The following is a 24,158-nucleotide window of genomic DNA, read 5'->3' as shown; positions in this document are numbered from 1 at the left end:
CAGGGGATAAGCCATAGAAATGAGAAAAATGAAGTCTATTCCTGGGATTAGAAGTGAAGGTTGTAAAACCCATCTGAAGGCTTACAGTGGAAAGCTTTAATATCTTGGTGAGGCTTTAGTCTGAAATGGATTATAAAAGAACATCCTCACCTGTATGTGTAACACTATCTGTCTGTCTGTATCTATCTATGTGCCTGTACGCCTCTCTGTGTGTCTGTCTGTAACTCTTTGTTTGTGTGACTGTCTGTGTGTCTGTTTATATCTCTGTGTGCCTGTGTTACTTTGTTCCTGTGTGCCTGAGTGTCTGTGGGTCTGTGTGCCTCTGTATGTCTGTGTGTCTCTTTGTAACTTTGTATGAATACCTCTGTGTCTGTGTGTCTGTCTATATCTCTTTCTGTGTGCCTGTGTGTTGCTGTGTTCCTATGTACCTGTGTGTCTGTGTGTCTGTGTGTCTGTCTGTTTTTCTATCTCTCTGTGTGCCTGGGTGTGTGTCTTTGTGTATGTGTGTGTGTGTGTGTGTCTATATCTGTCAGTATGCCTGTGTGTCTGTCTGTCTCTCTCTGTGTACCTGTGCGTCTGTGTGTCTCTCTGTCTGTGTATCTTTGCGTATGTCTGTGTGTGTATTTATATCTGTGTTCCTCTGTGCTTGTGTGCCTGTGTTTGTGACTGTGTGTATGTGTGTTTGTTTCTCTCTCTCTCTCTCTCTCTCTCTCTCTCTCTCTCTGTGTGTGTGTGTGTGTGTGTTTGTGTGTGTGTGTGTGTATGTGCTTGTGTATTGTAATGTGTGTGTGTATGTGCATGCAGGTGTGTGCATGTCATGGACAGAGGATAATCCCAGGTACAGATCATTACTTTCTAATTTATTTATTTATTTATTTATTTATTTATTCATTCATTCATTCATTTATTTATTTCTCTCCCCTCCCTCCCTCCCTCCCTCCCTCCCTCCCTTCCTTCTCTCTCTCCCTTTTTTTTTTGTAGCAAGTACTTTCATTTTACACTATATGTACCAATTTAGCTTGCCCGTGAACTTCTTGGAATTCTCCCGTTTCTACCTCCCAACGGGGATTAAACAGAGACAGTATTGCATCAACATTTATGTGAATTCTGGGAATCGATTTCTGGTCCCCATACTAGATCAGGAAGCACACACAAAGCCATGTCCTTAGATTGAAGGTTCCTAACACTATGCAATGTGATAGTTTATTTTGTTAAGAAATATAAATATATTCAAATTGTATAAACTTCAGAGTAGTAAAAAGATTATTTAAAAAATTACTAGCTACCCAAACTCAGTGGTTCTAATATACTTGTAAACTAAACTAAGCCTGTTAATATTTCAAAGAAAGTAGCAGATTATGTAAGACTTCCCTCTGGGGATGGACAATGTAGGATCAGAAAGAAATTGTGTAATCCACAATAGCAGTAATCAATAGTTCTAGCAGAAATTTCTAATATAGATATGAACTGAAATTGCCCCCTGAACATTGAGTATACAACCAGGCAAAACTAGAAAATACAATGCAATATAAGAAGGGAAACCTTCACTTAGAGAAAAACTAATTATTTTATAATTAGTAGGCATAAGCATGTCTGGATTTGATTAGAAAAAAAAGCACTATTATACTGGAGCAAGATGCCATTCTTATCTTTCAAAGTTATTTGTTATTCAGCTTCTTTGAAAAAAATATATCAGAAAAAGTGTTCAGTACATCTGGTTTCAAGACATACAGAAATATTTTAAAATGTAGGGAGACATATGTCATGAAATTTCAACCTACTTCTATCTCTTTTTTCATTTCTCAGTTAGAGATTAAATAACTAGAATGCTATCTGAAGCTGTTTATGGGTCATATCAGTGTGATGTGCTTACGACCATTGGTGACAGAGCTGACATTAGTAAAATAGAAGCAACACATACTCATACAGGGAAAGATAATTAAAATCAGGTTTCCATTATTCCTTAAAGTTAATGAAGTGGTAATTTTATACTTTATGCAGATAAGGGAAAATTAGTTTAAAGATTATACTACAAAGTTAATATATGTAAAAATGAACACATGTGTATATAAAAAGATACAACACACACACACACACACACACACACACACACACCCCTCCCTTCACATGCTTTTCTCCCAACCTCTTTATTTGGAGCTAAGCAGACTGCATCTATTTTAGTCACTATATAAGTGTCCCTTTCTCTAGCATTATAAATTAGAGACTTTCAGCTCTGATAATTTCAGGACAAATATATGGACTATGTAAGTTGGTGGCTATTGGAAAAATACATCAGCAGCCTTTGCCCTGAATCGACTTCAAGATGCATCTTTTTCTGTGCTGCCACACATATTGAACTTTTATAGCCTGAGTAAAATGACAGTCTAGCTCTCTTTGATTGCCTAGCATTTTTTTTTTTTTTGCAAATGTAACATAGACAATTTTATGAAGTAGGTCACAGCATTAAAAGTGTCGCTTATCTAAGATTATACTGTTTCTCACTGACAACGGAAGAGACAAAAGCCACTCAATTATAAATGCCAATTTAATGCGTCTAGACCTTAGGTGCTCATTACTCGTAATGCTTCACCAACAGATGCCTCATTTTTCATTGATGATCTGTTATTTACTTTCTCAGTGAGATTCTAAAAATCCTGCTGGCATACAACATTGACTTCTTCCATTTCAGAAAACAAAAACACACATTTCTCAGAGTTCTCAATTTTTAGTTCATAAATTTTATTTGTTTCCAAACAGAGAGAGTTGACTTACACATCACTCAGTGCAACAATTTTATTTTGCCAAACCATATTTCGCTGTTACTTTTTTATTTTAAATTTATTCCTAATTTTGTTTCCTTGATATTCTGAGCAAAGTAACCATATTTAAAAATAGAGCCTACAGACTAGATGGCTAAGACAGATGATGAAATACACCTACATAAAATCTGGTACTGTATACCTTCTTTGCATTCACCGAAGTAAGCTCACCATGATCCTCATTGAATCTATAATGGGTACATTAAGAAAAAATAAAGAAACTGGACAAATAATAAACAAGTTCTTTGTGAAATAATCTCCTCTGGAAAAAGAAATAAGAGTATTTTGTAGTATGCTTGAAGCAAGGAAATGATCAATTTTAAACTCTTTCCCAAATGACGTTTGTTTCTTCATTCTGTTTATTTTCTTTTTGTATTATTGAGTTTATCACCAGTAAGGTTGTTTTTCTACTGAAGGGGCAAACATAATCACTTTGTTCATCATGTATAATAACAGTCACTTCAGGCAGATACTCTGAATTAACAGAGCCAATTGCCCTATGTGACCTATTAATTATTATAACTAACTGTTGAAAAGAAAATAGTGAAAAAATTAATGCAGTCCATGTAAATTATTAAATATAAGGGAGATTACATTCACTAAAGTAGGTTCAATTCTAATTACCTCATGATTAATTTACAGATGAAGCGGCTATGAATTACAAGTTTCTCCAAAATCATTCTTATATTACATCCTCAGAGAACATATTTTGTGTTGAATCCCTTTAAAATCAGTTATACCTAGTATAAAATCATTTGTGTCCTCATTCAAATATAATTTCTTCTATTTATTGAGTTAATCTAGAATTTTATAACTAATGTAGTTATGTATATTCCTTGGTCTAAAGCGTATGTTGTAATATTCATTCTCAGAAGTTTATTTGCCAACCCAAGGTTAAAACTACAGATTTTAAGGTTTCTTAAAGGAAGAACAAAAATACATTTCTACATAAAATATATTTTGGTATTTCACTTAATACACTTTTCTCTTCAAAACAATAGTAAATATAATCTTGCTAAAAAAAGCTTATATTGAACTATAATATAGACAGCCATGTATCATTTACTAGGATATATTAAATGAGTGATTAGCAATTTGATCCTTCACAAACATTGCAGAGGATATGCACAGCATCCTATGTGGTAAGTGTATCACAAATCTAAGACAAATAATAGAGCCCAGAGCTCTGAGATCCTATATGTACCCTATCTAGTCACTGAAGAGCCATTATGCAGCATGTGGCTATATTGGACAAAAGAAAATTTGCATAAAGGATTGCAGACTCATAATAAAACTTGATGTTTACAAATATATCACACTTTGCATTCTTGCTCTCTGACATTGTGTCTGTAAGTCAAAATCTGGGGTGATTATTCCTGTGTGGTCAATAATAGTTGTAAGAGGAATAATGAAGTTTATACTGTCTAGGATATAGTTTACTGATAAAAGATCTTTTATAAATAATTTATCCTACAGTTAATTATGGGTAAATACCAATGGACAGTCAGTTCAAAGGGCTGTTTTAACTATTGTGAATAAACAAAAGCCAACCAAACTAAACAGAATTGATAGATCCAGAAAAAGCAAAAACCTTTGGTAGATCTTGATATAGGTCGAGTATCTTGACCATTTTGTGATTTCACTGCTAAGAAGGTTGTTTTACTTAAATTCAAAGTACAAAACAAAATATCCAGTCAGGTTTTAGCTCTCAATATTTATGTAAAAATAAACATGTAATACCCATTTGTTTTTGTTTTTTATAAATGTTAAAAATCATCTACAAAACATATAGCTTTTTTAAAACAAATTTTGTTATTAGTTATTACCAAAAATTTTATAGATCACATTTGCAGCACTGGATTGATCCTTCATGCTATTTCTTTTTTTTTTTTTTGACATTGACATAAATATCTATTGAGACACAAAATACAAACTGGTGACATGAAATATTAAAAACAGAATGCTGTTTCATCCAGCCAAGAAAGTATACCCAGTGGTGTTCGAGTCATAGGCTTGTGCTGCTCCCAACACTGGCTAGAGAAGTGTATTATTGCAGTGGTCAATGACAATAGCTCAGACACATGACTTGTCATAGCTTGGAGAATAAGAGACTATGAGTGACCAGCTAAAAATGGGACATTAACCAAGTACTCAATCCATCAACCAAGTACTCAAGGCTCCACAAATAGTCATCACAGAAGAAGGGGAAGACAGAATTCAGAGTCAGGAGATGAGAATCCTTACCATGATATTCTATACTCTGTACATGAAGTTGCTGTTACATATACGAAATCATAGTAGCTGGAAAAGCCACTGAGAACTCAATTTAATAAGCTATATTAGTAACCTGGAGGATAAGCTGAGAGAATTGTAGACACTAGAGAGAGTTCCTCAAAGACTCTGTTGGAGCCATTCTGAGTTTGGAGACTGTAGTTCTGGTCTGCTAGGGCTGAAGATAGTATCCAGTGTGATCAACACGAGAATTGTACCCAAAGAAGGCTGACAATTGTCTTTAATTTAGGAGATGTAGCCCCCTCTACTGGTCTCTGTTCATCAGGCATACACATGACTTTACAGAAAACACATACATGAAGTGTAAACAAATTGTTAAAAAATATCATTTTGAGTGAGGTAACTCAGACCCAAAAGGACATGCATGGTATGTGCTCACTAAGTGGATATTAGCCAAAAAAGTACAGAATACCTAGGATACAATCCAGAGAACTCAAGGTGGTTAACAAGCAGAAGGGCCCAAGTGAGGATGCTTCAATCCCACTTGGGAGGGAGAAGAAAAACATAGGAGGCAGAGGGAGGGAGGGACATGGGCAGGAGAGGTGAGGGGGAAGGGAAAAGGAGAACATGATCAGGTATGGAGGAGGAAGACAGAAGAGAAGCCTGAGGATCAGCAGAATGAATGGAAATATGCAACCTCCTCTGGGGGAGGGAGGTGAGGGATTAGTCAGAAAGTACCAGAGACCTGAGAGGTGAGAGACTCTCAGAACTCAAAGGGACCTTAGATGAAGTGCCCAACAGTGAGGAGAAGGAAGTAAAAAGACAGGGCATCAAGTGGATGGTCAGTTTGCCATCCCACAGTCAAAAATTCTGACCAAGAATTGTTCCTGCATTCAATGACAGCAGAGATAAAAATGGGGAAGAGACCAAAGGAAAGTTACCAGCCAAACTGGGATCCATCTCAAGAGGAGGCTCCAAGGCCTGACACTATTACTGATGCTATGATGTGCTTACAGACTTGACCCTAGCATGACTGTGCTCTGAGATACCCAACAAGCAGCTGAATGAGACAGATGCAGAGACTTACATTCAACCATTGGACTAAAGTTCGGGACACCTGTGGTTGAATTAGGGAAAGCTGGATGAAGCCGAGGAGGAGAGCGATCCCCATTGAAAGACCAGCAGTCACAACAAACTCAGAACCTTGAGATCTCTCAGATACTGAGCCAACAATCAGGCAGCATACATAAGCTGAGAGCCCCCCCTTTCCCCGACACATACAGCAGAGGATTGCCTGCTCTAACTACAGTGGGAGAAGATGTGCCTAACCCTTGAGAGACTTGAGGCCCCAAGGGGTGGAGAGGCCTGGCATGGGGCATCTTCTTGGAGACAGGGGAAGGAGGAATGGGATGAGAAACTGTGGGAGGGCAGACTGGGGAGGGGATGATGACTGGATTGCCATATATATATATATATATGGATCAATAGATTACACTTTTTCTTTGTGTTATTGCACTCATTATTTTAGGTAGCATGAGGTATGCTTTTAGTGAGTCAACAAGAAGGAATCTTATTTATTCATCCACATTACAAAATGAATTGATATTTATAATTGTAATATGTTATACACAGAACTTACTTTTTATCAAAACTATACTGACCATTATTTACAAATTCCAAGATGTTAAGATACACTGAAAATTACTTTGAGGATTTATAGGTATTTATTCTCAGTATATAAAGAAATAGTAATTCTTATATAATATATTCAAAAATATCAACAAGACTCTGGTGTTTTCCTTAGGAATTCTAAAAGTGTTATTTCTATAAACAACATAAAAAATCACACTAAATTATTAAAATTTAATTATTTGTATTCTATAGGATTCTAATTTCTTGATACCCCAGTGTAGGAGAATTCCAGGGCAGAGAGATTGGATTGAGTGGGTGGGTTCAAGAGAACCCTCATAGAAGCAGGGGTAGGGGGAAGGTAATAAGGGGTTTCTGGAGAAGAAACTGGGAAAGGGGATAACATTTGAAGTGTAAATAAATAACATATCCAACAAAAAAGAAAAAAAATGAAGTATAAGGAAGAATTAATTTGAAATTGATGATATTATCCCTAAAATACTTTTTAAACGTAACTAAATTTGAATTAAATTTAAATTAAAACATATTTAACCAGAATTTGTTAAATGTAAAAAGAAAAGGCACTTTCTTTCTGGATGGTTATTTTATGGGATGCCCCCCAAATTCAATATTTTTAGAAGAAATACTATCTTATTGAGACAATGGGAAAATTGCTAAGATCAGAATACTCTACCATAACTGGAGCAAGGGAAGAAAAGGCAGAAAGTAGCACAATTCTAATTTCATTAAAATTTTATTTAAAAAACATAAAGAAATTTAAAAAATATTACAATCTACTAGAGACAAGGAAACCCTCTATAAGATTCCTGTGGATATTATCTATCCTTCTATGCAAAACTGTCTTGGGTCCTATTTCTATATGATTGTGGTTTTTCTTTCAATTATAGACATGCAGCCCCTTACATTGCTTATGTGATTAAGGTTCCTTATGGAATCGACAATAGAACCATAAATGGCTCACAATCTATATGCCAATTGTTTTAAGGTTGACAAATGCACAAAATGAGGGAAGTTGTAAAAGGAATTCCCTGAAACTGTCCTGTTCCCGTTTTCATTCACTCACTACCCTTTTCTTTAGAAGTCTTCTTGAGCGTCTAGTGAATCATGTGGAGATAATCCCAATTCATGTGAGACCTCCATGATTGAAAGGAGAACTCAGGCTCATGGAATCCCCATGTAAGTCTTGGAGCTTGCCAGTTGTGTCTCTATAGTCCTCTTAATTTCTCTGATAAATGATTATTGCCTCCCCCGAATAAAACAAACTTCATTGAGATTCCAATTTAGATGAATGAAAGTTTGTTCTATTTTCTGCAGAATTGGGTTTAAATAAGCTTATTTTGTTTCATCCACTCCTGTTTCCTGAAGTTTGGTATAACCTTGAACAGTATGAATATCAGATTCAGGTATGAAATGCATGCAAATTTTATTTAAACACATTTTCTATTTACCTTCAAAGCACTGGTTATTTTTTGGCTGACATTTTCCATAGCTTTAATGGAAATAAGACAGACATATAAATGTCACAGACAATAGGTGTCTGCAGACTTTCAATATTATATTTCCTTTCTCCCATAACCAACTCTTGTTTTCTGTAGATCCTACAAGTAAGACAGTAAGAGGACTCTTGGTTGAAGGAGATACCTTAACTGAGTTCCAATTCTGAATAATTTAAAGGATGTTAGTAATCACAAAAGCCAGCTGAAACAGGTATGTCCAGGATCAGCAACCAATCAATACAGTTTAATGATTATCTCACTAAACAGTGCTCTGGCTTGGATTAATATTTATGGTCCCTAAGCAATATATAACACCATAGTTCACCACTATACACAAGGGCTTTTTTCTCAGAAAACATCGTGGGATTGTACTCAGTGTAATATATGTGAAGACATTCTAAAGGCAAAGATTTGCACTAGAAAACACCATTATTTTGCCCAATTATGTGCACATACTGACAAGGACATTTGAACAGGTCAGTCAGTTACACTCTTCATCAGTCATTTTCTACTCATAAAAGAACAGAATTACAGACTGGAAGTTCAGCTTTAGATTTCCCATGCTACAGAAAGGTTATTTTAGCCTTGGCTAATGAAGGTTAAGATGACTGCAAACAGAAGTTTAAAGTCTAACAAGTTTTAAAAGAAACAGACTACTTTTGATCAGCCTGCATTTTTTCTGGCTTAACATTGGGGAAAGTAGGAAATAAGCATTTGTACTTCCATGTGTTCAATCAAGATGACATTCTCTCCTCATATTTCAGCTGCTTCTTTTTTTACAGTTGTCACTTGCAAGGTTAGCTGTCAATAAATTTTAGTTCCTAAAACACAGAACACAGTCTATGACAAGGACTGAGGTGAGTAATGTTGCCTTAGGTCTAAAATACTTCTGGAACTGAAGTATAGCCTGCATTTATGCATAGACACTTTTACAGAAATTGTTTTGGGTAAAATTGTTTTCACAAAACCCCTATAATAAACACAAAAATTTATTTTGCTAGCTTTACCAAAAGTTCATTAGCTTCCTACAGAACTGCCATTGCATTAAGGTCTAAAGAGAAAGTGATTAAAGAATATATTCCATTTGTTTAAGCCAGAGAAAACTTTCTTTCAAGATCAGTGTGTTTGATTGATTGATTGACTGAGTTCTGCAGACAGCTATAGAAGGAGGAGAGGTCATAAGTGACAAAGTTAGCAGAAGAGCATACTTGGCCAGTGTCCATCACCCAACAAAAACATTGAGGTCCTTAACAAGAAGATGCCCACGGTGCTCAAAGAGTGTGCCTCAGAGATGAGTAAGATTCCAAAGGTAAGGCGAAACATGAATCTTGACAACTAGCAACAGGGAACAACTTGCGAGTACCATGTAGCTATGAAACCACAGTGGTTTGGAAATTTATTCTAATGAGAATAAGCTTATTCAAATGTCCTGGGTGTGGCAGGTACATGGAAGTCTCTGATGCTGTTACGTAAGACCTTATTGAAGACAATAATAGAAGAGCTGCCATATGTAGCTTGGTTGTAGAGTGCTCCTTAGCATAAACAAGGCTGTGGGTTCAAACTTGAATATTTAAAAAACTGGAGGCTGAAGAGGAGATGGCAAAAATCCATGTCAACATCTAATCTCTGTGTATAGATAAGGGCAACTTATAAGACTTTCAGAGAACGTATGAGATAGCATTTGGTGATTGGCAGAATATAGATGTTAATGATGATATCAAAATGATGAATAACATATTTTTTATTTGCAAGCAGTAGAAACTTAATCAAACTTATTGAAGCAGAAATGAAATATAAAATTCTAATGAGAAGCTAACAGCATCAGGGACAGAAATGAGAAGCATAGTCCAGACATTACTTAGAAATGGTTTCCCAAATCAGGCTGTTTCCTGGATACATATCAGACTTGAGATTTGGACAGACAACCATAAGGGTTTTTTAGTGTTATTATTTTGTTTTGCTTTATAGGAAAATATTATTGAATATTGCTTATCTGAGATCATGTAGGTTTCTTCTGATTTTTCTTAATTCCTTCTTAAAAATTGATTTTAATGGATAGGAAGATGGTTCAATAGACAAAAGCTTGCCATGCAAGTCTGTGGATGGGATTACAGTCCCTATCCTTAGACCCTGTTTATGGAAGAGTATGCATTGTCACCATCCACAGTATCATAACTCACAAGGCAATGGCAAGGAATACTCATGGCAAGCTGGCTACCAAGACTAGTTGAATTGGAAAGGTGCAATTTCAACAGTATATCTGAATTAATAAAGCACAGAATTACTAAAGAAGATACTTGAAATCAACCTCTGGTATCCATATGCACACACACATGCATATCTATACATATATGCATGTCTATAAATATGTAACAACAACACACTAATGCACATATACTTAAAATGATCAATAAGTAAATGAAATAGACAAATCATAACAAAAACAAATGTATTCACCAATGAGACAAGTCTATATCTTGGGTCAATCGTACTTATCTAGAAGGGTAATTGTTGAACACATAGGTCCATGTTTTTAACACTGACTGGTACTAACCACCATCAAAGGAGGAGCAGTAGTTAGGAGATAAGAAGAGCAGGAGGAAAAGTCATAGGAGGAGAAAAGAAAAGAGGAGGTTCATGAATTTCATGTGGACCTCAGCAAATAGAAGGAATTTTGAGAAAATTGGTGTTAATATTCAGGCCTCAACATGTTAGCATGTAGAGAACATTTAGAAGACTATGATAAATGTACAAATATGAGAAATACAAGAGCAAAGTAAAAGCTTCATGACTGTAGTTAAGCTGCCAGTTTTCTTATCACAATTGTTACAAATATGGAAAAGCTCTTCACAATATTCTGATGAAGTTACTTTTTTTCCCATGAGCTGAAAAATATTAAAGTTCAGTGTGCTAGAAATCACAATTAAACACTGGAGGATTTTAGGACTTCACAAAAAGTTGTAAATTTAACTCATTTGAAAAATTTTTCTTCATGACTACTATTTTATATTGCCTTCTCACCTAAGCCAGAATTTGTTCAAGTCATGACACAGATATAATAATCATCTCCCACTCAACTGAACCCTGATTTCTTTTTTTTTTCCTTTGAGCATATTTTTAAATTTATTTTATTCCTCAAAATTCATGAAGGCTTCCTGCCTTCATGAGGTCAAGGTTCTCTTCTTCCACCTATGCCCAGCAGGGCCCTCCACTCTTACATATTCAGCTAAAGCCCTGGATCCCTCCCTAAGTGCTCCCAGGCTGGTGGTTTAGACCCTGGGAGCTGTGGTTGGTTGATATTGTTGCTCTCCTCATGGTGCCGCAAATCCTTTCAGCTCCTTCAGTCTTCACTCTAACTCCTCCATTGAGAACCCCATGATCAGTTCAATGGCTAGTTGTGAGCATCTGCCTCTGAATATGTCAGACTCTTGGAGACCTCTGAGGAGACATCCATATCAGGCTCTTATCAGCATGCACTTCCTGACTTCCACATCAGCATCTACCTTTGGTGACTGCACATGGGATAGATACTCAGGTGGAGTGGTTTTCAGACGGCCCCTCCTTCAGTTTCTGTCCCTCACTTTGACTCCATATTTGCTCCCTTGAGTATTTTGTTGCTTCTTCTAAGAAGGACCGAATCACCCCCACTTGGTCTTCCTTTTTTATGAGCTTCATGTGGCCTGTGAGTTGCATCTTGGGCATTTCAAGGTTCTGGGCTAATATCCAATAATCAGTGAGTGAATACCATGTGTGTTCTTTTGTGATTGGCTTACCTCACTCAGGATGATAATTTCTAGTTCCATCCATTTACCTAGGAAACTCTCGAATTCATTGTTTTTAATAGCTGAGTAATACTCCATTGTGTAAGTATACCACATTTTTTAATCCATTCCTCAGTTGAAGGACATCTGGGTTCTTTCCAGCTCCTGGCTATTATAAATAAGGCTGCTATGAACATAGTTGAGCATATGTCCTTGTTATATGTTCGAGCATCTTCTGGGTATATGCCTAGGAGTGGTATAGCTGGATCCTCAGGTAATGCTATGTCCAATTTTCTGAGGAACCACCACACTGATTTCCAAAGTGTGAACCCTGATTTCTAAAGTGAAGATTTATAAAATACAAAAATGACAGTTAAAATAGTATGATTGTGTTCTTACAATTAGGTAGAACTGAGCATAACCATTGGCTCTCATTTAATGGCTGTAAATGAGAATGAAATAAACGTGGTACTTTTCTCAGCAGGGTTCATTAGCTACTCCAAACCCTATGCAAACAGCCAAGAGAATTAAAAAGTTGACTTTTAGAGATAAGAAAAACCACAGATATATCCTGCAAATTGATCAATTTATAAGAATTTTGATATAAATTAAGGAAAAATTAGAGAAGAGTTTGGATACAGTAGTGATGTTTCCTACGAAAAGTGAAGTGGAAAAGAAATGCTTCAAGAAAAATTTAAATGAAATGCATTCCAGATGAAGGAACAGAAGTGCAAAAGCCCCTCCACCAAAACTTTATTCTCTCTACAAGATGTGCAGAGATAAATCTGGAAGAGAGATAGAAAAAAATAGCTAATCAATGACCGGCCCAACTTAAGACCCTTCTTATGGTAGAAAACCAAGGCTTGACACTATTAATAACACTCTACTATGCTTGCAGACAGGAGCCTAGCATAACTTTTTTTCTGAGAGGCTTAATCCAGTCGATGATGCAAACAGATGCAGAAACTCACATCCAAACAATTGGCAGAGCTAGGAGAGTTTTGTGGAAAAGCTAAGGGAAGAATTGGAGAAGCTGGAAGGGTTGCAGACACCACCAAAGACCTATAGAGTCAGCAAATATGGGCCCATGGGGACTCACAGAAACTGAACCATCTACAAAAAAGCATGTAGGGCCTGGACCTAGAACCCCTGCACATATATAGCAGTTGTACAGGCTGTTCTTCATATGAGTCCCTAACAATCGGAGAGAGAGGGCTGTCTCTGTCTCTGTTGCCTGCCTTTGGATCCTTTTCCTCTAGCTACCTTGCCTGGCATATGTGGGAAAGAATGTGCTTAGTCCTGCAGCAACTTGATATGCCATGGCAGATTGGTACCCATGGAAGCCTATGCTTTTCTTCAAAGAAAGGGAAGGGGGAGGAAGTATGTGAAGTTGAGGCTGGGAGGAGAGAAGCAGGAGATGGGGCTGCAATCAGGATGCAAAGTGAAGAAATAAATAGGTTAATAAGAAAAGAAAGGACTTTCACCTAAGTAGACAGCAAAAAATAGCCAAACTCAGAACAGAAAACAATAAAACAGAGACAAATAAAACAACATAAATTTTAATGAAACAAAGAGTTGACTAATTTAGAAATTAAACAAAATAGACCAACACTTATCCAAACCAAGTAAAAGGCAGAGAGCAAATATACAAATTATGAAAATCAAAAATTAAAAGGGGCACAATAAAATGACACCAAGGAAATCAAGAGAATCATAAAGACACACTTGAAAAACTTGTACTCCATCACATTGTAAAATTTAAAGGAAATGAATAATTTTCTCAATAGTTCCCACTTACTAAATTAAATCAAGTTCAGATGGCTAATTTAAACAAACCCATAAAAAATAGAAGCAGTCATTAAAAATTGCCTAATTAAAGAATCCCGGGCCATATGGTTTTAGTGGAGCATTCTTCCTGATTTTCAAAGAAGAGTTGAAGCCAAGATTCCTCAAATACTTCTTTAAAAAGAGAAACAAAAAGCACTTTGTCTGTAGAGGAATTTTAATACAGCAACATGGCCTCTCTGACTGGAATATAGATACACCTTTAGTGCACATCTTTAATCTCCCTTAAAAAAAAAAAGAATTATAATTGAGTGACAGACAAAGTGACAAATCAGAGAAAGATTTAACATAGATAGGATGCACCCAAACCTCATGGGACCAGCACAAGAAAGAAAAGCTATTCAAGAGCAGTGCTGGTAGAACAAATCAGGTAGTTCAATCAGTCCAGATGAGTGGAGTTGGATCAGTGCAGTTGAATTAAGATCAAGTAACACACTGAATTCAGTTGAGTTCAGTTTGATCAGTCAGTTGGGAGTCAGTGTGGTGAGTGTAGTTACATGGAGTTGAGTTCCTTGGTGAGTTCCTGTAGTTCACTGCAGGTCAGTAGAGGCTTTTGAAGCCAGAGAATAAGAAGAAGCTAGAAGATTTGAATAGATTGCTAGAGTTAGTTTGAGGCCAAGGAGGACAATTCAGTCAGAAGCTGAAAGAAGCCAGTTTGAATCAGGCAGCTTGAAGAAGAGTTTGAGTCAGGAAAGCTTCAGTAGAATTAGTGAGCAAGAGTTCAGATAGGGCAAGAAAGGGTGAGTTTATTCAGCAGTAAGCCTCCTATACAACAATTAAATAAGGCAAATAAAAGTTACTTTTACAATGTCCCAATTCCTTTATGGATCCTCAGTCACCTTGATATACAAACCACATAAAGACTCAACAAATAAAGAGAACTACAGACCAGTTACCCTTATGAACATAGACGGAAAATTCTCAATAAAATACTTGCGACCAAATCCAAAAACACAACAAAAATATAATCCACCATGATAAAGTAGTCTTCACTCTGTAGATACAAGGATATTTCAATATATGAAAATAGATAAATGTAATTCACTGTGTAAAGAAATTAAAAAACAACATGATCATCTCCTTAGATGCAGAAGTGGCCTATGACACAATGAATGTCCTGGAGATATTAGGAACAAAAAGAAACATAATAAAGACATTTTACGTAAGCCTATAACTAATACGAAATTAAATGGAGAGAATTTGAAGCAATTCAAGAAAAATTTGTAATAAGACAAGGTTGCACACTCTCTCCATACCTATCTCAAATCTTAGCTAGAGCAATAAGAAAACTAAAGGATCTTAGTTAGCTGTTCGAACAACCTGAAGGTTGTTTTGATTTGCATTTCACTGATGACTAAGGTCTTTGAACATTTCTTTTTGAAGTGCTTTTTGGCCATTCAAAATTCCTCTGTTGAGAATTCTCTGTTTATCCCCGTACCTCAGTTTTTTAATTGGGTTATTTTGAGTTGTCGGTATCTAACTTCTTGAGTTCTTTGTAAATTTTGATTAGCCCTCTGTCAGATGTAGGATTGGTGATGATCCTTTACATATTTGCAGGCTTCTGCTTTGTAGCACACAGGAGATAAGGAACCTGAAGAGGCCAACCTCCTGTAGCCAGACAGGAACCCCAGTGGAGCAATAGAGAACCCAACACACTCGATAACTTGTCCAACTTGAGGCCCATCCCGTGGGCGAGTACCGATTCCTAACACTATGACACTTTATTACGCTTGCAGACAGGAGCATTTGCCCTCTTAATAGTTCCTCCCAGAAGCTGACTCAGTCAGAAACAGATGCCCACAGCCAAACAGTGGATGGAGCTTGGGGATTCTTATGGAAAAATAGGAAAAAGGATTGCAGGACCCCAGTGGGAATAGAAACTCCACAGGAAGACCAACATAATCATCTAACCTGGACCCGTAGGCCTTTCAGACACTGAACTACCAATCAAAGAACATACACAGGATGGACCTAGGCCTCCACACACATATGTAGCAGATGTGAAGCTTTGTCTTCATGTGGGTCACAAACAGCTGAAGCAGGGCCGTCCGAAAAGCTCCTGCCTTTCTGTGAAATATGTTCTAGCTAGGTTGCATTGTCTGGCCTCAGTGGAAGAGGAAACACCTAGCCTCACAGAGATAAAATGAGGTATGGTTCAGAGCATCATGAGCATACTTCAAAAACCTGCACTCTACCAAATTGGAAAATCTAAAAGAAATGGGTAATTTTCTATGTGGCCCATATTACGAAACTCAATCAGTATAGGATAAACAAATCAAACAGACACCTAGTGAAATAGAGGAAGCCATTATAAGTATCTGAACCGAAAAACTCAAGGTTAGATAGTTTTAATGTAGAATTCTACCAGACTTTCAGAAAAGAGTTAAGTCCAATATTCCTCAAATATTTCTTCAACAAAGACAAAGAAGAACCTTTCCCAATTCACTTTATGGGTCCACAGTTACTCTGATACTAAACTATATAAAGAGCCATCAAAAAAAGAAAATTATTGACTATTTCTCCTGAAGACGTAATTTTTTAAAAATCACTTGCTTTAGTCCAATAGGAAGGGTTTTTGTTAATGTTTTTATATTTAATTAGTTGGTTTTTTGTTTATTTTTTTCAGTTTTTTACATGTTAGTAATTTTGGAGTTTTCTAGTTAATTGAACTTTATTTTCTTGTGGTTCTGTTGTTTTTCATCACTGCCAGACACAAACAGAGTTCATCTGGAGAAACCTGGTATAGCTTTGCCTTAGGAAGAGCTCTTTTTTCTTTTTCCTGCCAAAGTCCCCACCCATAAACACAGGAAACTGGAACATGGCTTTGCAAGTTAAGTGCTTGATAAAGTTCAATCAAGATCCAAAATAAAACCAGACAGTCTTATCCTTCTCTGCATCGTATTGTGTTTGCATAATGTGTTTTAGAGGATACAACAGTGTAACCGTGCACCAGAGGCCCAGCTGTCCTGCTGTCTTACACAGAGAGTGGTGGCTGTGGACCCCCTTCCGATTTCCAAAGGTCAGAGCAGACTCTGGGCTACCTTGATCTTTCTGAATTCTTATTGTTCATTTGCTTTCGAATGAACTTTAAAAATGTGTTTGATTGACTTGCTATGTCAGTAAGAACAGGTATATACGTATCTCCATTTACTTAAAAATAACCTGTTTGCTAGTGTGCAATTCAAATGAAAACATAGATGTTGAATATGTATCAGCATTTTATGCCATTGTCGCAGAAATGACTGAAAGAAAGAAATCACCCTTAGAAATTTCAACAGAGCAATAATACTGCCAGTTTAATATCATACTAGTTCTTAAAAATAAATCAATGAAGGAAAACTATGGGTATTTTAATTGTTTCTTATTCTAGGATTTGTATTTGAAGTCATGTGCTCATGGTTGTATTTGAAATGTTCTTTATTACAGGCAAAACAGTATCTTTGCAGAGGATTAAAATGTACATATACACAACCCATAATGACATATATCTCAAAACCTCAAACAATTTCGCAAAATGCTATGGTGATATAAATGTCTACCTCCTAGAAATTCACCCTGGCTCTGTTTATTCACACAGTGTGAATATATGCCTAGGGCCATTGCCACAGGCGTATCTAAAATATTTCATGTACTATTTGCTATAGGTTATAATTGAAATGTCTCATATTGTCAGAGCTTATAAAACGAACCTCAATATCAAGTCCTTTTATTTATATGAGAAATAACAGTGGCTTATGCCCTAAAGTGGTTTTCTTCCCTGATTTTGACAACTTTAAGGAAAATAAAGAGACTTTGTAAAAGGCAATGACACAAAAATTTACAATTCCAGAAATTATTTTTTTCTTTTCTTTTTTGTAAAAAATGATTTTCTTTTTAGATCCTGCAAATATGAAACAAGTAACTAAAATGTTTTATCTCTCTTGAATTATCAAATATAATGTGATAATCTGCTTCTTTTTATGACATGGGACTATATAAATGAAACTTAGAAATTAAGTAACTGAGCAGAATAACTTTCTATATAAATAGCTATACCATTCTGTATATAAAATTTCCAGATTTCCAGTGAGAGTTATTCGATTAGTTCAAAGTAGTCCACAACTTAGGTTTAATGAATAAGATTCTTCATTAAGTTTGTAGTCAGTGAAAAATGTTAGGATTTCTCCAACTTCATGTTTTGCTTGGTAGAGCAGCTAGAGGCAGAAAGGATCTGAAATATATTATAGGTCCCGGCTCACAAATAATACTAAAGAAATAAGTGAGTTGACATCTGTACACTGCATGCCAACCTCCTGAATTGTAACAGAACTGAACCTGGTCATGTGGAAGAAAGGAGCTTCAGAGTGAATCTCCTTTTGCTATTCCTTGTTATCTCATTACTAGATCTTTGGAGACAGGATTGGAGAAGGAGACAGAAGATTAAGCAGTCATTTAACCACTGAATTCTATCCACATGTTTGGCTGCTGTTTTGATCATTTACATCTCACAGAGAGCACTGTGCTATGAAGGAAGATATTGAAAATACAAGCCCTTTACTTGGTGTGAGTTAAAAGTGAAAGACGTCTGATATGGGATGTGTATTGCCTCTGCTCTCACATCTGTACCTCACTGAAGAAAGCAGGCAACAGTTAACCCTCACTATACCCAGTGTGTATATATTTCTTCTTCAAACTGTATTTTATGTAACTTGCTAGGAAGCAAGATTCTTAATCCCCCTGGGTGCAAGCAGGTGGTATTTTGAACAATGTCATTTTCTTTCAAACAGATTATTTTCATGCATATACATAATTAAAATAAAATAAATGCCTTACATCTCACACACTTACGGGGAGAGAGAGAGAGAGAGAGAGAGAGAGAGAGAGAGAGAGAGAGTCAGAGACAGAGAGAGACAAAGAGACGTGTGAGAAGGAGGATGGTAGGATGTAAAGACTTTGGAAAAACTTGTCACATTGCTTCTACCATCAAGAACAGAAAGTAATGGATGAATGCATGCTTTTATCACTCAAGATTTCTTTATTCACTGTATATATCCCAGAATTTCTTGTCCAGAGAATCATCTTGTTAATAATCAAGATGGACCACTAATATCAACAGAAGAACCAAGACAAGTAATGTCGCTTAGTAACCAATTCACAGGGTGGTTCTAGATTTTGTCAAGTTAAAAATTAACAATAGATATAGCAAGCTCTAGTGGTATTTCATTCAATAGCACATTGCATGTTATGACGGTACCATAGGATTATATTGTATAGTTATTTTACACATCTGTGATTTCCCAGTATACTCTAGTATGTTTGGACAACAAAACTACCTATCAACACATTTACACATTTATGTGTCTTAAAACTTAGTAGATACGTGATTGTACTTAGGCTAAGTATTTTTAAAAGCAAAAAAATTCTCATAATACTGTAGGCTAGGGTATAGAAAAACAAACCAGTAGAATACTTGGACTGGTAGGGAACTAATTCTGTGCTGGTTCATAGGAGGTATATATATCTGAGGATGGAATATTAGCAGTAGACCACTTGCCTAGATTGTGTGATACATTGGATTGCATTTCTAGTGTATTAAAAAATCATAGTTTCATGGCTCACACGGCAAAAGCAATATGACAGATGATTTCCTCTGAGACAATTTCAACTATTCTAACTCATGGTAGGCTACTGGACTAAGATTTCATTTCTCCAAAAATATAACATATGTATTTCACAATATGAGTTGGTATTTCATATAAGAATTTTAGTCTAACAAATATTCAGTCATTCACTATTTCAGGGAGAATTAAGGTTATAAATATAACTATTAGGTGACACCGAGAGCGGAAAAGTGCGTTGAATATTCCAGAAGTATCTAATATATTCATGATTCTAGAAGAGAGAGAAATATGGCACCTGAATCAATGAGAGATAGTGAAGCTATTATGTTATTCTTGTTTTTGCAAAGATGGAAATTGAGGAATAGACCATTAGTCCAATTGCAGGAGTCCTCTGGCACCTCAGAAAAACAGTGAAATTCCTTCTTAATGAATTCTTCTGATAATCAGCACTTCTGATGATAATTTATTTCAGTTATAATTAATTTGTACTTTTTCATACTTATAGCATTACAATAGTATATTGTTTTAGATTTCTATGAAAAGCAGTATTAATATTGAAAAAGTTAAAAGTTTAATCACTAAGTTAAAACCAAAATATAGGAGAAATGGCTGAGTGGATATAATGTTTACTGTGGAAACACATGATCCTGTGTTGTGACAATCACTACCCACTTAAACGGTGGCAGAGTGGCTAGAATATTTAACCCATAAGTAAGAGACAGCAGAGTCACATACCTCACTAGCCAGTTAGCCAGGTTCAGAGGGAGAGTCAGTAAGGAAAATGTTATATATCCACCTCTGGCCTTTGAAAAAGCACACACACAATTCTGCTCATAATGTACATATGTGCACATGCAGACAATACAGATGTTGACAAGCAGTGAATGACATAAAAAAATGAAGATGGCATCAGTTTTTATTCACAGAAAGACAAAAACTTAAAAGAAGAATGGGAGAGACGGCATGTTTATATCCTGTGGAGGCTTCCCCTTCTCAGAAGAGAAGGGGAGAAATGATCAGGGAGATGCTGTGTGAGGATGTACTGGTGGGGGGATGATATTGGGACATACAGAAAATAAATAAATTAATGAAAAAAGAAATATAAATATGAAGGGCAAAAATGATCAAATAACTAAATAACCTTCATGTTTCCAAATTTTCCTGCTCTTGTAATGTAGTATCTTCAGGTTGCTAGAAGAGAATTTAAACATAATAGGGAATTTTATTTCTTTATAAGATTTTATTTGATTTTTGTAAAGTTAGTAAACCACTCTAAGTAATTACAGTGAAGTTGGTTCTTATCCAAAACCTGAGTGTCATCTAAAATCACCCCTCCTGATCTTTCTATGCCCTGCAAACATGGTAGGTTTTTGTTTGTTTGTTTGATTTTTAGTATTTTTAAACTTCTTTCTAATTATAATGACTGCTACTGTAAATTGTAGAACTGACAGGAATCCAGTGGTATTTGGCATGACACTCAAGATGGTTCCTTACCCTTAAATTCTGAACCTTCTTCCAGTAATCTGAATAGGATAAAGAGCATCAATTCGTTCTTACAAATGCCTTTGGTATATCCAACACATTAATAACACTTTTTTGCTAAATGATTAACAAAAAGTAGCTGTCTTAACTTCTTGTGTCACAGCAATTGCAGAAGCAGTGGTGCTAGCAATTGATATAATTAAAGCTATTATACCAGCAATGTGACCCTTCCTCTAACTTTCTGGTTTTCCCATGAGGTTATGAGTATGAAGCTCTATGGTTTTTACCAAATATGTACCATTTAGCACGTTGTTCTTAGAACCATGAGAGAGAGAGGGGGTGGAGGGAAGGAGGGACAAAGGGAGGGAGAGAGGAAGGGAGGGAGGGAGGGAGAGAGAGAGAGAGAGAGAGAGAGAGAGAGAGAGAGAATGAATGAATTTATATCTTCTGATGGAAGGATACACACAAAGTCTCTGAAAAGGAAAAACATGCTGACAGTGTGAGAGACTGTCCAATAAACTTATAGTATTACCCAGTCACCCTGGTTTCTTTACCTTTCCCTCATTCATTGTCCGAGTTATTCAACTATTTTTCAGATTTTTACTTAATAAGAATATGATCTAAATATAACTATGACTATATGGTATTTTGTTTTCATAAATATACACTGTGTATGAAAATATTCCGATTTCAGGTGATGAAGGACATAGTAGTATTAAGGCAGTATGAAATATTGCCAAAGTATAATACCATTTTTAATGGCATCACCCAGTTATCTAACTCTATTTGAAGCAGCCTAGATAACATAATATATTTTGCTAATAGTTGACATAACAAATATATCTGTAACTTTTTTTTTAATTTTTCCTTCGTCAACTGTAAGCACAAGCTATTTAGTAACAAAAGTTCATTATCAACAAATCGTTCCATCATTGTCTTGGTACTTACATCTAGAAACCATGGTTTTTATAGACCTTGACCTGGAAAATGAACATTTTATAAATACATACTTCCATCCTGCCCAGTGAATACTATGGGGCAGTGCCAGCTGCCCTGAGCAGTCTGCTATCCCTGACAGACCTCCATTGTCATGTTGTGTCTCCACATACCTTCATCAGACCTAATATTATGAAATCATACAGTCCAAGGATACCTTCCGAGGCCTACCATACCAGGATCATTTAGGTTAGTCCCTGGACATCCAGGGACTAAAGTAATCTCGATGACTAAAGGTCCTCGAAAGAACACAATCCACAAAAAAAAAAGAAAGGAAAATAAAAAGAAAAAAATAGGGTGATACAAAACCTTCAAAGCACAGCTACCCTACTTCAGAAAGAGCTGGATATCCTAACACCATGGAGCACAAAAAAATGACTTTAAATACAGTCTCATAAGAATGATAAAGGCATGGGAAAAAGAAGAAATTAATAAATCATTTAAAGAAATACAAGAAACTACAGTCATATAGGTAGAGGCAGTTGAAGAGGAAACAAATAAAACCATTAAAGATATACATGAAAATATAATTAAATATGTGAAGGAAATAAATACAATCTTGCAAGAAATTGTCCTGAAAGTGGAAATAGAAACAGTAAAGAAAACACAAAATGAGGGAATCCTGGAGATGAAAAACCTAGGGAAGAGAACAAGAACAGAATCAAGCATCACCTACAGAATACAAGTGTTGGAAGAGAGAATCTCAGGGGGAAAAATCAATAGAAGAAATTGATACACCAGTCAAAGAAAAGATTAAATCTGAAAAAAGAAAAAAAAACTCCTGACATGAAACGTCTAAGAATATGAGATAGCATGAAAAGACCTAACCTAAGAATAATAGAAATACAAGGTTGTGAAGTCTCAGCCACAATGCCCAGAAATCACTCTCAACAAAATCATAGAAGAAAACTTTCCCAACGTAAAGAGATGTATATGGACATACAAGAAACTAACCAAATTTAATTATGTGGTATAGAGCTAAATAGAATTCTCACAAAGGAATCTTTTTTTTAAATTACTTTATTTATTTGCATTCCACACATTGCCCCCTCCCAGTGCCCCTTTCCATTGTTCCTCATCCCTTTCCTATTCCCTGTTGCCTCTGAGAGAGTGCTTTCCCTTCCCCCACCCCCATCAGGCATTCCCTTTCCCTGAGGCCTCAAGTCTATTGAGGATTAGGCACACCTTCCCCCACTGATGCCAGAGGTAGTTTGCTATTTGTGTGCCAGGGGATTTGGAACAATACGTATATGCTGCCTGGTTGGTGGCTTAGTCTCTGGGTCCAGGTTAGTTGAGACTGCTGGTCTTCCTATAAGGTGGCAGTTAGCTACAGCTTCTTCAATCCTTCCTATAATTCAACCATCGGTGTCCTGACTTCAGTTCGATGGTTGGATGTAAGTATCTGCATCTGTCTCAGTCAGCTGCTGGAAGGCCTCTCAGAGGACAGCCATGCTAGGCTCCTGTCTATAAGCACATCATAGCATCAGTAATAGAGTTAGGCCTTGTTGCCCACCTACCCTGTGACCATATGACAGATCCCAACTTGGCCCAGTCACTGGGCCACCTTTCTTTCAGTCTTTTCTTCAACAAAATAATCTTGAGTGGCAGAGAAGCTCTTAAAGAAGTGTCACTAAGTGTAACCAGTAGAGACCAGATTTTTTCAATTTTTTTTATATATATCAAATGAAACTCCTGTCAAAAAACACAAGAAATTTTTCCTAAACAATTATCCTAAAATTCACCTAGACCAATAGGCAATAACTGCTTTTTTTTATAATTTATTTTTTCTCAAATCGTAATTCATTCACTCAGGGGTTATAAAAACAGAAAGGCAGGATGTGGGGAAGAGGATGACACTGGAGTGTGGGTGTTCAGGGGGAATATAGATATCTTTCAAAACTGGGTATCGGCTGGGTGAAGGTTCAGGGGACAAGTCACTATGACTCTGCCTATGATTCGCTTGTCCTTATCTAAGTTGGTATTGTCTGTCAAAGCTACCTATTTACAAAGTCTATGACTACTCAGGCTGGTAAATTTCCACAAAAGCTGCCTGTTTACATTAGCTTATAGTCATCTGTTTCAATGTTTTTCCACTGAGACCCAGACTTGGTGTTAGTATACATGCATGACAGGCCTATTGCTGATTTTAGGCCTATGACTGATTTTAGGCCTATGGCTGATATTAGGCCTTCAGTGTGTAAGCAGTGCTGTCCCTGACATCTCCTTCCTTCTCTAAGTATAGAAAGGTTGTGGCAGTAATAACTGCTTTTTTAATTA

At 36.3% G+C, this 24,158-nt stretch overlaps 1 protein-coding gene across 2 annotated transcripts in view; it reads right to left on the bottom strand.

Annotated features, from left to right (window-relative positions):
* The window catches only part of Galntl6 (polypeptide N-acetylgalactosaminyltransferase like 6), a 984,872-nt gene that overhangs the window by 826,164 nt on the left and 134,550 nt on the right, over positions 1-24,158 (bottom strand). Inside the window, exon 5 of one of the 2 annotated variants that reach the window (XM_028757776.1) lies at positions 15,503-15,514. The exons of the other annotated variant lie outside the window; for it this stretch is intronic. Within the exon in view, the coding sequence (XP_028613609.1) occupies positions 15,503-15,514 (12 nt within the window). The remainder of the gene's footprint in view (positions 1-15,502; positions 15,515-24,158) is intronic. 2 annotated transcript variants of the gene reach the window in all.

The sequence above is a fragment of the Grammomys surdaster genome, unplaced genomic scaffold (genome assembly GCF_004785775.1).
Source record: "Grammomys surdaster isolate TR1022 unplaced genomic scaffold, NIH_TR_1.0 126182, whole genome shotgun sequence".
Lineage (NCBI taxonomy): Eukaryota > Metazoa > Chordata > Mammalia > Rodentia > Muridae > Grammomys > Grammomys surdaster.
The sequence above is the reverse complement of the archived record's forward strand: the minus strand, read 5'-3'. Positions and strand labels throughout refer to the sequence as shown.